Source organism: Mixophyes fleayi, chromosome 3 (genome assembly GCF_038048845.1).
Source record: "Mixophyes fleayi isolate aMixFle1 chromosome 3, aMixFle1.hap1, whole genome shotgun sequence".
Taxonomy (NCBI): domain Eukaryota; kingdom Metazoa; phylum Chordata; class Amphibia; order Anura; family Limnodynastidae; genus Mixophyes; species Mixophyes fleayi.
The window spans coordinates 72,707,673-72,723,584 of NC_134404.1; the positions used below are offsets into that span (position 1 = coordinate 72,707,673).

Here is a 15,912-nt window from a genome sequence, read left to right on the forward strand (position 1 = left end):
GCAACAGTCAGTTCACCACAGAGCTGATCACCACAACTGTACACTCAAGTGTTTGGAATGAAAAAAAAAAAAATTAGTTTAAATAAAATAGGACTGCACCACTGATGGATTTTTTTAAAGGGGGAACTTTGAAAAAATATTTCATTATTTACACTGTATTTTTGTTAAAAAAAAGTTATTTTACGTTTTCAGGTTGTTTTAATTAACTTTTACACCTAATCTTCAGTTTAATATCTTTTTTTAATAACTAAAAAAAAAAATCTTTTACTTTGAGCAGACCAAGGAGGTGCGAGATGAAACTGCAGATTTTACTTTTTCACACTCAGCGTTAAAAAACAATTGAATAGCTTTTCCCGCTGAGCGTTCACATCCAGCCTATACTTTAACATTGACAAACGGTTGGAGCGCGAAAACACCTTTTCGGTAAAAAAAAAAAAAAGAATAGAATTGAGGGAGAAGTTTCCGCGCTCGAAAAAAAGGAAAAATAGCTAAAAAATGACTTAACGCGCTCGAACTTCAAAACTCGCTAACAATTGAATACCCCCCTATGCATTTTATCAGCATTTACATTCCTTAATGAATCAGGCTCACTTTGTTTTGTTACATGTTTAGTGCAGAAGGTTCTATACCATAAAAAAAACAAAATGTTCAGCCCGCTGGTGTCGTCTACTTTATATTTGTAAGATAAATGATACATTAATACTCATTTAAAATATACATTTAAAACCTAGATGTATAAAATACTTAAAAAAGCAAATGATATCCTTATAAAACAATGTAATATACCTGAGTAACAGGATGAGGTAGATAGCAGGAACAGTGTGACATACAGGAGGTATCTCATCATCGTGATGTATCTAGAATATATTAAATCCAGCATTTACTTTACTTGGAAATGCAGAGACCTATCATTAGCTCTAATTCTTGGAGAGACATATAATTAGACACATAAAGCACATGCCTGCCACATACTTCATCAGGAATATCACTTCTGCTGTGGTCTTCCAGGAACTTCCATCAGCAATCTCAGACTATATAGCTGTGTGAAATCTACTTGCAGGTTTACATGTTTTCAGCGAATGTCAATTTTATTTATTTTTCATAATAATATACAAGAACAATGATGTTCCAGTAAATGCAAGAACTGGCATCCCTGATGCTCAAAATTCATTTTACAAGCTTTATAGAAAATACCTGATATTTGGCTATGTTAATCATGTGTCATTTAGAGTGTTGACCATTTCTTTTAATAAGAGCATGGTTAGATATTATATTGTCAGCAACAGGTACATTGTGCAGACTCTTTGGGGGTGTTATTTCCATAATGAGTATGAAAGGTGACTGAAGGTTTGAGCAGTTGCAGTGATTAGTAGTCGGCAGCTTTCTTTCCTGAATATGGATGGAGAAGTTCCTTGCTGAATATGGGTTAGGATTTTGTGCTGTGGGACAAGGTATTTAATGGCTTTAAGTGAAGGATATTGAGCATTCAGGGCATTCTCACTTTTGCAGTGGATCCCAAAACATGACCTACATTTTACACACGATGAAGTACTGGTGATCGTGTATCGTACAATAGTGAGAAGACTGAAACGTACAGCAGAGGCTGTATAAATGTTACCTCACTCACATGATTACATTCATAATTAAGGAGGCTCAAGACAGCCGTATTTTTTAGTTTTTATGATGGCAATTTGCATATACTCCAGAATGTCATGAAAAGTGATCAGATGAATTACAATTCATTTCAAAGTCTCTCTTTGTCATGACAATGAACTTTATCCCAAAAACAACATTTCCACTGCATTTCAGCCCTGCCACAAAAGGACCAGCTGACATCAGGTCAGTGATTCTCTCGTTAACACAGGTGAGTGTTTACAAGCACAAGGCTGGAGATCACTCTGTCATGCTGATTGAGTTAGAATAACAGACTGGAAGCTTTAAAAAGATGGTGATACTTGAATTCATTGTTCTTCCTCTGTTAACCATGGTTATCTGCAAGGAACATGTGCAGTCATCATTGCTTTGCACAAAAAGGGCTTCACAAGCAAGGATATTGCTGCTATTAAGATTGCACCTAAATCAACCATTTATCAGATCATCAAGAACTTCAAGGAGAGAGGTTCAATAGTTGTGAAAAAGACTTCAGGGCACCGAAGAACATCCAGCAAGCGCAAACACTGTCTCCTAAAGTTGATTCAGCTGAGGATTAAGTTTGCTCTGGAATGGCAGCAGGCAGGTGTGAGTGCATCTGCACGCACAGTGAGGCGAAGACTTTTGGAGGATGGCCTGGTGTCAAGAAGGCCAGCAAAAAAGCCACTTCGCTCCAGGAAAAACATCAGGGGCAGACTGATATTCTGCAAAAGGTTCAGGGATTGGACTGCTGCAGACTGAGGTAAAGTCATTTTCTCTGATGAATGTCCTTTCAGATTGTTTGGGGCATCTGGAAAAACACTTGTCCGAAAAAGGAAAGGTGAGCGCTACCATCAGTCCTGTGTCATGCCAACAGTAAAGCATCCTGAGACCATTCATTTGTGTGGGTTGCTTCTCAGCCAAGGGAGTGGGCTCACTCACAATTTTGCCTAAGAACACAGAAGAATAGTACCAAAACATCCTCCAAGAGCAACTTCTCCCAACCAGAAAAGAACAGTTTGGTGATGAACAATGCCTTTTCCAGCATGAAGGAGTACCTTACCATAAGGCAAAAGTGATAACTAAGTGGCTCGTGGATCAAAACATCGTAATTTTGGGTCATGGCCAGGAAACTCCCCAGACCTTAATACCATTCAGAATTTGTGGTCAATCCTCAAGAGGTGGATGGACAAACAAAAACCCACAAATTCTGACAAACTCCAAGCATTGATTAGGCAGGAATGGGTGGCCATCAGTAGTATGTGGCCCTGAAGTTGATTGACAGCATGCCAACACTGCAAATATTGATAAACTTAATTTAATTGTCAATAAAAGCCTTTGACACTTATGAAATGCTTGTAATTTTACTTCAGTATACCATAGCAACATCTGACAAAAAGGTCTAAAAACACTGAAGCAGCAAACTGTGTGAAAACCAATACTTGTGTCATTCTCAAAACTTTTGGCCATGATTGTATAATAAATTATTTTTATAATACTGTTTTTATCATAAAACTGAATGTGTATTTCAGATTTAAGTTTATGCAAAATGTTTGTGACAAATAATACCTGTAAATATATGAAAATGTTTCTTCCAATTTGTTACTGTGGCTAGATATCAGACTTCAGTGTTTCAGTGAAAGTTAGCATACTGTTTATACACCTTTAATGCTGATTTTTAAGATTAAATAGATTGTAGTCAAATGTAAGGAAATCAACAAGTGTGAGACAGTTGATAAAACACAATCAGATATAGATTCCTGAATCAATCAATAATATGATTGGGAATGGTGGAGGATTTTAATCTGAAGTGGTGGAATGGAAGTTATTTGAAGTGAGTGTTTTCTAATTAGCCAACAAAAAACTAACAATAATGTGTGAAGCAATCATTCAATAATAACCTGGTCATTTATTATAAGATCGCAACATGAGTACTGTAATTGAAATTTTATCTAACCATATATAAAGCCAATAATTTATTCTAAAATGTGAAATGTGTGTATCTACAGCCAGCCTTAAATATTTGATTTATCTCTAAATTCCTCTTCTTGTACCACAACATATTGTGTAAGGTTGTTACGTTGTCATGTTTCATGTTACAGAATACTTAAAGCATGTTGTGAAATGTTTTCAGAACCTGACTATGATGTTATTTTGTACAGCATGTTCCTTTCAGGACTTGATTTGGAATCTGGAGCCCTAGATGCTGTCACTAATGAAATGACTAGTTTGAGGGTACAAGAGCATTGTTTACCTTGTCCATATGGTACACAGCAGTACTAAAGACCAGTTAACATTCATTATGTGGTGTAAAGTATTTTCTTAATGTGAACGCAGCTTAGGTGAATGCACCATAGAAGGATGTTAGCTGCCCGTGTGTTTGTTCTCTCAATATTTATTTTGCTGTGCTTTCAATCTGATACTAAGTAAACTGACATCCTGCTTTTTATATGATTTTTACATGAATTTTATCGCAAGCTGAATTCCAAAATCTGATCACTGTCAGCACCTACCTTACTGGGAGTGTGAGACGGCTGCGGATGGTCTTGAGGTAGGCTCTTTAGTCTGTCGAATTGTCTGTAAGCGTAAGTGGTGTACTTTTACAGTGCCCAGACACTTGAGGACTGCAAGACACCAGAGTTAATTATTATTATTATTATTCTTTATTTATATGGCGCCACAAGATGTCCGCAGCGCCGTACAATATACAGTACAGACAGAATACAAGGGTATGACAGTACAGAGTAGAACAAGTATCACCAAGACTTCAATATCTCCAAGCAAAGCAAATAGAGTGGTGTAGGAGAAGAAGAAATGGTATTGAGACAGAAGGAAAGAGGGCCCTGCTCAAAGGAGCTTACATACTAAGGGGAGGGGAGACGGACAGCAGGCACAAGGGGAGTCAGAGGGGTTCAAGTACAAGAGTAGACGGGAAAGTGGGAGGAGATGAGAATGATAAGGTTAAGTGGAAGGTTGGAAGGCCTTAAGGAACAGATGGGTTTTGAGAGCCCGCTTGAAGGAGCCAAGATTAGGGGACAGGCGGATGGAGGAAGGGAGGTTGTTCCAGTGAAGGGGGGCAGCACGGGAGAAGTCTCGGACTCTGGCATGGGATGAGGTGATCAGTACAGAGGAAAGGCGATGGTCATTGGACGAACGCAGGGAACGGGCAGGAGTGCGGATGGAGAGGAGATTGGAGATATAAGGGGCAGTGGAGTGGGAGAGGGCCTTGTAGGTGACAGTGAGGAATTTAAAGAGGATTCTGAAGGGGAAAGGGAGCCAGTGGAGGGCAAGGAGGAGAGGGGAGGCCGAGGAAGAGCGGCGTGAGAGAAAAATAAGTCTCGCAGCAGCGTTAAGTATAGAGCGTAGGGGGGCGAGATGGGAGTGGGGGAGGCCGGTGAGGAGAAGGTTGCAGTAATCGAGATGGGAAATAATGAGAGCATGGATGATGGTTTTGGCAGCCTCCTGGGAGAGGAAGGGCCGAATGCGGACAATGTTCCGTAGTTGGAGACGACAGGAGTGGGCAAGAGATTTAATGTGGAGGGCAAAGGAGAGGGAGGAGTCCAGGATGACACCCAGGCAGCGGAGTTGGGGAACAGCAGAGATGGTACTGTTGTTAACGGTGATGGAAAGTTCACGGTGGGTAGAAGATTTAGAAGGAGGGAAAACAATGAGTTCAATTTTCGCAATGTTGATTTTGAGAAAACGTCATCCAGGAGGAGATAGCGGAGAGGCAGTCAGAAACACGAGAGAGGAGGGTGGGGGAAAGGTCAGGAGAGGAGATGCAGAGTTGAATGTCATCAGCATAGAGGTGATACTGGAGACCAAAGGAGGAGATGAGATCACCCAGGGAGGTGGTGTAGATTGAGAAAAGAAGAGGGCCGAGAACAGAGCCCTGAGGGACCCCAACGAGGAGGGGGGAAGGGGGAGAGCATGAATCCGGAGTGGAGACAGAGAAGGAGCGGTTGGCAAGGTATGAGGTGAACCAAGTGAGGACAGTGCCGGAGAGGCAGAGAGAGAGAAGGGTCTGCAGAAGGAGGGGGTGGTCCATGGTGTCAAAGGCCGCAGAGAGGTCCAAGAGAATGAGCAGGGAGAAGTCGCCCCTGGATTTGGCCGAGAGGAGGTCATTAGTAACTTTGGCCAGGGCGGTTTCAGTCGAGTGGAGGGGACTTAGCAGAGAGGTGACTGGAGAGGCGGCTGCAGACAATCCTCTCAAGTAGTTTGGAGGCAAAGGGGAGAAGTGAAATGGGGCGGTAGTTAGCTAGAGAGGTGGGGTCAGGGTTAGGTTTCTTAAGAATGGGGGAGATAAGGGCATGTTTGAAGGAAGAGGGGACGATGCCAGTAGAGAGACAGATTGAAGATGTGTGCAAGGTGGGCGCAGGCAGAGGGGTAAAGGGAGCGAAGGAGGTGAGAGGGGATGGGATCCAGCTGGCAGGTGGAGGGAGGAGAAGAGAGAATGAGGGAGTGGACTTTGTCACCCGATGTGGGGCGAAAGGAGCACCAGGGTTGGTTATTAGAGGAGGAAGGTACGATGACAGTGGCTGAAGTAAGCGATGAGGGGGAGATGTCCAATCTGATAGCCTCAATTTTAGAGGAGAAGAAGGAGGCGAAATCAGTGGCAGAGAGGGAGAGAGGGATAGGGGGGAGAGGGGAGGAGAGGAGGGAGTTAAAAGTGGCAAAGAGGCGGCGGGGATTGGAGGACTGAGAAAAGATGAGAGACTTAAAGAAAGATTGTTTGGCAAGGGAGAGGGCAGAGCTGAAGGAGGAGAGGATAAACTTAAAGTGAAGGAAATCGGCCAGGGAGCGAGATTTTCTCCATAGACGCTCAGCAGCACAAGTGCACTTCTGAAGGAAGCGGGTAAATTTAGAGTGCCAAGGTTGGGGTAACCGATGGCGGCAGTTGACAGAAGAGGCAGGGGCAAGGGCATCCAGAGCAGTGGTAAGGGAGAGGTTGTAGAGGAAGGTCGCCTGCTCAGGGCAGACCAGGGTAGGAAGTGGGGCAAGAAGAGTGTCCAGAGAAGAGGAGAAGGAGGTAGGGTCCAGAGCCTAAAGGTTGCGCTTGGTGAGGTGGATTTAGGCAGGGGGGTTGCAGGGGAGGACGACAGAGTAAAGGAGAGGAGGTGGTGGTCAGAGAGCGGAAAGGGGGAGTTAGAGAAGTCGGAAAGAGCACAAAGATGAGAGAAAACAAGATCAAGGGATTGACCAAGACAGTGGGTGGGGGATGTAGTCCACTGAAAGAGACTGAAGGAAGAGGACAGGGCAAGGAGTTTGATGGAGGCGGGATCGGTGGGGTTATCAATAGGGATGTTAAAGTCGCCAAGAATAATGGAGGGGAGGTCGGAGGAAAGGAAGTGGGGAAGCCAGGCTGCAAAGTTATCAAGAAAGACAGAAATAGGGCCACGGGGGCGGTAAATGACAGCGACACGAAGGTGGATGGGGGAGAAGAGACGGATAGCGTGAACTTCGAAAGAGAAGAAGGAGAGGGAAGGTACAGTGGGAATGACCCGAAAGGTACAGTTGGGGGAAAGGAGGAGGCCCACGCCACCTCCCGGACGGTCTTTCGGTCTGGTGGAGTGGGAGAAGGAGAGGCCTCAATGGGAGAGAGCAGCGGGGGAAACAGTGTCGGTAGTTGAGAGCCAGGTTTCCGTGATAGCTAGAAGGTTAAGAGAGTTGGAGATGAAGAGGTTGTGAATGGTAGGCAGTTTATTACAGACAGATCTGGAGTTCCAGAGGGCACAGGAGAAGGGGAAGGCGGACAGAGGGGAGATAGGGATAAGGTTAGCGGGATTACTGGAGCGAGGGGGGGGGAATGAGTTAATCATCATCCAACCAAATATTGACAGGGAGCAGAAATCAAACACACATCATCATACCTTGAACAAATTGTCAGTGAGGGGGAGGAAGTTGTGATGTAAAAAATGTGATGATAGCTAGTTACCTGTGTGCTGTATTTTCATAAGAACCCAAATATGTCCAAACAACAAAATAGAGATTTGTACTTCCAATGTGCACAGGCAACTCAGTATAACGGACATAATAAAAATCAGTAATACAGTAACTAATTTTATAGGGCAGTTAGTTCAAAAAAGCTAATGCATTGAAATCTTGCTCCGGTGCATGTAGATCCTTGAAACTCTAATATGATACCAAAAACAATAGAAAAAGCACTATAGTATACACTGTGATTCATCAAATTTGAACAAAAACACTCACCTATTGGTGGTGGTATAAGCACTTTGGACATTTTTACACCGATGTCCACCGGTGGGTGTGTGTCCATCGATGTCCACTCTGGTGATCACGGTGTGCCAACGATCAGATCTAAAGGAGAGTTTTATCCTCTGATTTGTCAATTCTGCAGGCTGTGTGTCTATGTTAAAAGAATATTGCATTCTGGACATTCATTATACCGATGGCCTTAAAAATCTTTCTTGAAAGGAACAATCTCAGAATAAAATCTTCTCATATACATGTGAATGAGTATTTCTTTAACAGGAAAATTAATATCATGGAAACATTAGTTATGCATAATTTAGATCATACTTACCTGAGGAAGTAGACAGAGATCTGGGAAACGAGTTGTATCTGATGACTGTAAGAAAAGTATTCTGGATCTCTCTCTCTCTCTCTCTCTCTCTCTCTCTCTATATATATATATATATATATATATATATATATATATATATATATATATATATATCTTATATATTCTTAAACTGTTTTAAATTATTTTTTTATTGTTTTTATTAGTGTAAATGTGTTTAAAATCTTTTTGGTCAGTCTCTATTTGAAATAAATCTAAATTATGCATAAATATAATGAATATCTAAAATGCAATATTCTTTTCACATAGACACACAGCCTCCAGAAAATTGACAAATCAGAGGATAAAGCCCTGCTTGATTTCTGATCGTTGGGACACCATGATCAAAGGTGTCCCTCCATACACCCACTGGTGAATATCGGTGTAAGAATGTCCACCAACGATAGATGAGTGTTTTTTTCAACATTTGAAGAAATTTGATGAATCGCACAGTGTACACTATTGTATTTTTTATATTGTTTTCAGTTTCATAATGGAATTTCAAGGATCTGCAGGCTCCGGAGCGACTTTTACATCTATTAGATGATCCATAGAAGCAAGGTTGTAGTCTTTTCTGTATGTACTGGGTGCTACGATCCTGATAATATGCGCTCTTTGGTGCTAGTCATCATTCTTTCCAAAACTAATCCAAAAACGCTAAGCAATTGAAAGAAAGAATACGTTATATAAAATAATGTCTTACAGAGAGATTCAGTTCAGCATGATGTGTCTCCAGAACAGACCACAGAGACACATTGCGCCAATGTTGAGGCTGAAACCTCTGCTAAATTTTCCTCACACCCCACTAAGCTGCAATGAATAATGAGCAAAGATCACTTACCGTGTTGTGGGTAGCCAGACACTGCAGCCAATTGAATCCCACAGTTTGATGTAATACATTCTATGAGGACCGCACGTCCTAGTGGGTTCTTGGAAATCACCTAGGCCAGTGGTTCCTAAACTTTTGCAGTTCGCGGCACCCTTAGAGTCTCCAAATTTTTTCAAGACAACCCTCAAAAAATAATTATTGAGCAGTCCTGTTTTAGAAGTAGTTGGGTCAAAAAAATTGTAATAAGTATTTAGGTCAGGACAGAAATACTTATTTAGTTGTATGCAAAAATGCCCCCGCTCCATCCAGACACTCTGCCCTCAGGCACTCTGCCCCCTCTGCATCCAGACACACTGCACTCTCAAACACTGCCCCCTCTGCCCTCTGTCACGCTGTCCCCCCTCCTCTGCTCTGTCACGCTGTCCCCCCTCCTCTGCCCTCTCTCACAATGTCCCCCTCCTCTGCCCTCTCACACGCTGCCCTCTCACACGCTGTCCCCTCCTCTGCTCTCTCTCACGCTGTCCCCCTCCTCTGCCCTCTCACACGCTGTCCCCTCCTCTGCTCTCTCACGCTGTGTCCCCCTCCTCTGCCCTCTCACGCTGTGTCCCCCTCCACTGCCCCTCACACGCTGTGTCCCCCTCCACTGCCCCTCTCACGCTGTGTCCCCCTCCACTGCCCCTTTCACGCTGTGTCCCCCTCCTCTGCCCCGCTGTGCCCCTCCTCTGCTTTCTGTCCCCATCCTCTGCTCTCTGTCCCCCTCCTCTGCCCCGCTGTCACCATCCTCTGCTTTCTGTCCCCCTCCTCTGCTCTCTGTCCCCATCCTCTGCTCTCTGTCCCCATCCTCTGCCCCGCTGTCACCATCCTCTGCCCCGCTGTCCCCCCTCTCTGCCCCGCTGTCCCCATCCTCTGCTCTCTGTCCCCATCCTCTGCTCTCTGTCCCCATCCTCTGCTCTCTGTCCCCATCCTCTGCCCTGCGCCAGGCGCCAGCCATAAAAAAAAAAAAAGAACACAGAAACTTACCAATCCGTCGGGCGCCGGGACCCAGCAGTCTCCTCTCTCCCGCAGCTTGTTACTGACGTCGATATTCAGCCCCTCACACACAATACACACAGACAGTGGCCCCTAACACACATAATGCACACAGACAGTGGCCCCTCACACACATAATACACACAGACAGTGGCCCCTCTCACACACATAATACTCACAGACAGTGGCCCTTCACACACATAATACACACAGACAGTGGCCCCTCACACACATAATGCACACAGACAGTGGCCCCTGACACACACATAATACACACACTATTAATATACTACCCTCCCCCTCCCCCAACTTACCTTTTTCCATCTAGGAGCTGTGGACTGGAGTCTTCATCCCCTTCACTCATGGGATGGCACCTGTCATGTGGTGCACGTCCCATGTGACACACAGAGGAGGGAGAGAGGAGACCAGCCACCACACTAGCCCCGTGAGGCCCCTCCCCTTACTCTCAGTGCCCGACCACCCCCCCCCTTTCCCAAGAGCCGCTAGGCCATAGGCAGGTGCCTAGGTTGCCTAGCGGTAAATCCGGCCTTGAGTATAGCAATGACTTGGTTAACTAAACAGGAGAGATTTGATAACATTATCCATTGGCGTGGACCAATTGTTTAACCCAGATATCTAGTCCTCACTTATTTACAATCCACCTAGTGCCATCTAAGAATACCTTGTCTGACTTATGTAACCATCCTATTAACATAAATACGCACAACATACAATAACATATGTTAAACAGCCGCACAAGAACGATAGATGCAAATAAAGGCAAGGAGACATTGAAAGTTCATAATGTGCAGATAGAGTGATGGAACGCGAGTGTCCCTCTCCTTTATTCGCATGAATCCAAAAGTCACACTGTCTGGTTTCACACATACTAATTCTTTCCTCAGAAAATCACAGTAAATTGGGATCTACCAAAGGTCAGTTCTCCAACCTGCTTTGAATCAAGTTACTTGCTGTGCTTTCAATATTCAGCATAATCAACAAATGAATTAACCATACAATAAAATCTTAAAATATGTTACAAAAAGCCAATTAATGCTGCTGGGGATGTCAGGCACATGGAAGCACAAAAAATGCAGGATCATTTGGAATTCACCTGACAACTCCAGCATGGTGCTGCTGTTGACTATTCTATAAGTAGCCTCTTTGGCTAGCAATGGAAAATGCCGTAGACAGAACTTTTCCAATCCATTACAAAGGAGATTGTACAGGTAGGTCATACATTGAAATTAATTCCCACATTGAAATCTATGAAAGCTTCTCAGAGATTGTTAAAGATTGCGAGTGAATACACCTTTCTTTAATCAATGGAAATGTACAAATATTGTTGTTTCAGACATTAGAGCGTTGGGGCAGAGATTTCCTGTTTCGTTTTTTGAATGATTTCTATTATATTAATGAAATAGTAGTAAGCTTTAAATACTGAGCATTATCAAAGTGATAACAAATGAATTTGACTCTTAAGTGTTCAGGATCCCTATTGATGTGAGAAAACAAATTAACTCTAATGGAAAGCTCTGTGGGTATGGAAACACACAAAAAAAAAAATCAAAATAATTTGAAATATATCTTCCACCTCTGTTAAGGTGTCTAAATGACAATTTTCCTTCACTAGTTTGGGTAGAAGTGGAATATTCAATAGGAGCTTTACATACATCTTAATGCATCCATTAATTTCAGCAGAGTTACTAGCACACTTGTGGAAACAGCTTTGAAGTATTGGGCCCATTCATTTCAGTGCCTTATGTTTGTTTTTTGTTTTTTTAATTTTTAAATAATCTTGCTCATTTTGAACTAATGTTGAGTGTCTGAAACCACTGAAAAAAATTTCTAGTGATTATAAAAGTGATATAGTAAATTGGTCTTTCATTGATTCACCTGAAATTCAATTTGCCACGAAGTGTCTCCGTTCTGTATTGTCAATGTACGGTAATAATAGGCAATGTGTGTGGTGCGATGTCCGCACGCTACATCCCCAGCAATTGAATTCCTCCCATTATGTATTACAATGGTGTTGCTCCCACCTACTTGTTATTGCAGCTTTCACAGCCTGGTACTAGATTCTTGTATGAATCCTGGAATGTTGGAACCTCTTTGGAAAATGTAGGCACAGATCACGTGGTATATAATTATATAACAAGCAAAATAAGTGTGATAAAAATAATCACAGATATATTTGGAAATGGTCAGATAATAAAATACAATTGTAAGTGTATAAGAGAAATGGCTTCCTTAAGGGGCTCTGCAATCCCATACAAAGATAAATACACAATAAAAATTAAAAGGCACTCAAAAACCCTTAAACATAAATGAAATAATGATGAAAAAATTACATAACGCCAAGCTAATTTATCATAAAGTAACAATATGAGGGAGATTCAAGTGTCAGCAATGTGGACATTACACTGCGCACATTGCCGGTAATTACAGTAGGAATCTCCGCTGTAAAGTGTCTCGTGGACGTAGCTGAGACACCTCGCATCTAATTGAATCTCTCCCCTATATCTCACAATACAGAAAATTATAATATATAAATGTCCTGTTTATGGCTAGTATAATCCTAATGGCAGTGTTTAAAAATTGTTGTTGTGTAAATTTTTAAGCAGGCACCCAGGCACGCACTCGAATCAACACCTCCTGATGCCAGCCGGGCCATGCACTGCCTATTACTGTAGAGAAGGCAGCATGTAACCACATTATACTTGCCAACTTTGTATAATCGACCTCCGGGAGATCCTGGAGGGGATGTGTGGTGGTGGGGGGGGTGTGTGGTGAGAGGGTGGAAAGTGGGCAGAGCGTGGCAAATTGCGTCATTTTGGTCCTTTCCCGTGAAGGAATCAACATTTAGTTGCGAGGTCAGGGCCAAAATGACACAATTCACTGTGAATTGTGTCAGTTTGGCTCCTGACGGGCAGGATGCGGAGATTAGCCTCTTCTCCCGGGAGTCTGGGAGACCAAGAGATCAGGAGAGTGGACAAGTATGAACCACATTGAGAAGGACAGACTCCGCCCCCACTACTAGCCGTGTGAGTGGCACATTCCTTTTATTGTAGTGAACCATTCCTGGTCCCAGCAATAAGCAGTGGCAAGAGCACCAGGAGAGTGTATATCCATAAAGCACCTGCTGCATAATCTTGAATCTTGAACATGCTATAGGGGTATCTCTCTCCCTCTGTCTCCCCATGTGTGCGCTACCCCACCCCCCCCCCCCTTACCCCTGTGTATGTGTGTATGTATGTGCACATCTCTCTCCCCTTTGTGTATTTCTGCCCCTTTCTTTTCTTCCCTTTCTGTGTGTCTGTGGCGACAGCAGTATGCCAGGTATATTAAAAATTAAGGTTGCTTACTCCCTGTTATATTGTGGCTATCCGAGCTTCTTATCCCTGGCTTGCCTGACCCTCCTTTTGCCTGATTCTACCGTGGATTATCCAGTGCCTCATGCCTCCAAGATAACGCGTGCCTCTTGACTAACCTGGCAATTCAGTCTCCTTATGCCTGCACTTTATCTGCTAAACCTGGTAACCTGAATCTGCACTTCACCATTTGTGCCCGATCTCCTGCTTCATCAGCTAAACCTGGTAATCCTGGTCATCCTGCTACCTGGTGCTGCAATTTAACTTTTTTGTCTAGGACTCTGCATTTATACATTATTATCTGTTATTCCTGCTCTCAAACCTGCAGCTTCTATGAAATATGCTTCCCTTTAACCATTGACTGCACGTATTTGATTCCTGTGTAAACTGTGTTTCTTATTATTATTATCGTAGATTTGTAAGGCGCCACAGTGCACCGCAGCGCAGTACAGTAAAAAAATAGATAATAAAGACACTTTTGGTTCAAGTATAATCTCTCTCTCTGGAATTCATACAGGGAACGCTAACAGGACCGTTATGGACAGACAGATTTTGTAAATTACCTTTCAAATTATTTTTCACTGTGCATTTGACTCTCTTTAAATATAACATTTTCTATATCACAAAGGGAACTCAATAAAATGAAAGCTGGTATATTTCTGTAGATTTACTGGATTTTTTTTTTGACAGCAAAAACATAGCATTGGTTTCATGAAAATGGTTTTAATATCTTTGTTTTCATTGAGTTGCATTTGGCAATAGTGATGGATTATAGGGGATCTTCAAATGTCAGTTTTTACGTGACTTGTTTGCGTTTGGCTTGTTTACTTGACTATTTTTTTTTACTTCCTCTACTTCATAGTTTGCAATTTGCTGACTGATCCAATTAAGGTAATTATGAACCTTAGTATATACCCCAAAATTATCTAGTCGTCCACATCCCTCTCCCCAGCTCACTAACCCAATAAGAAACCAGGTGTCTCCAAACTTGGTGACCATGGGCCCCCCACTGTCTCTAAGGCAAGCATCCTGAGTGTCCCCCAGCCTTCCAGCACATATCATATTACCGGTTACTAGGTTCTGCATGACTACGGAACAATTATCACGGGCAACTATCGGGATCTGTATGAAGCTAAGTATATTAGTGAAGTTCTTAAACGTTTCATTCTGGTTGCCCCAGCCAGTTACTATGGTCTCGGTGCCCTCTACTGTCAAATTTGTTGTAGCAAGTCCATGGCTTGGTAGGCAGATGGGCAACACATACTTGTTATACACAACTGGATCGGAGAGACGCAGTAGGGCAATGTCATTATCTGTAGTCTTAGAATTGTATTCACGATGCCTGATAATCCTGGACACATAAATTATCTGCTCTGTTTCTTCCAGTCTCCGACGGTCATATTCACCTGTAGTGCGACATGTACAGAGAGATACTTAACTGGAGACTATGATTCAGAGAGATGATGGCAGAAAATAGCCTGTTGGTCAGTTTAGTCTTGCTAATCATTTTGTATGCAATTTTTAAATTATATTTATAAAAAATTAGAAAGTTGATGTCTCAGTCACTGAAGCAAATGACAAATGTGCCCAGCTATCACCCTTCTTTCAAAGTTACTGGAATGGAATCTCCTCTTGCAGTCATGCTAGCCATAGTTAAAGGCAACCGGTGCCATCCAGCATTTTAGTACATAGCACTGACCATGTGTGGAACCCTGTGACATGTGTGGAAGCACTTGATTTCAATATGCTTGGAGTCCCTCATTTACTCAGGTATTTCCCTTCTTTGTTAATTATCTGTAGGTGCATCTAGCCCACACTCTGCAATGAATGCCCCCGATCTGCTCAGTGCCTCCCATCAGAAGAAACAAAATGCTATGGTTATTGCTATGCTGTATACTTTGCTGTGTGCTAGATTATTCCTTGGTCTACTTTCATAGCGGATTTTGTGCTTATTATAAATAATATTGGTGTTCTGCAAGTTGTGACTATATATAACAAATGTGTTTTAAACATACATCTATAAGTAACCTGTTTCTTTGGCACTTGCATTGACATTTTCTGTATACTCTTATTCTGTACTCTTCTGTATTCTGTAAATATTTTGAATACCAGCTTTCACTGGGCATTAACTAGCGTAGATAGCTGGCACTGAGAACTCAGATCAATGAAAGGACCGATTGGAGAGTGGGATGTACACCAGTTTGCATAGTGTAAATTGCACAAATTCACACTCTGTATGCCCACAAAGAGAACGGATGCATATGTGTGGAACAGGGGATAGGAGGGGTGTGCAAAAAGTAAGGCCGTGTTCACACAAATGCATCTCATGCAGACCTGCAGAAACATGCATCTATACCTGTTAGAAGCATCTTTGACCCTGCTGGAGAGCAGGTGCCAATACACATTGATGATGATAAGTTCAACTGGGTGCATATACTGTCGATGCGGAGCCGGAACATCTCAGCATATGGCCA

At 42.7% G+C, this 15,912-nt stretch overlaps 1 protein-coding gene across 1 annotated transcript in view; it reads right to left on the minus strand.

The window, feature by feature from the left end:
• Positions 1-14,227: 14,227 nt before the first annotated feature.
• LOC142143144 (vitamin K-dependent protein C-like) overlaps positions 14,228-15,912 on the minus strand; it is a 41,817-nt gene continuing 40,132 nt past the window's right edge. Inside the window, exon 9 of the mRNA XM_075200856.1 lies at positions 14,228-14,844. Coding sequence (XP_075056957.1) covers positions 14,228-14,844 — 617 coding nt within the window. The remainder of the gene's footprint in view (positions 14,845-15,912) is intronic.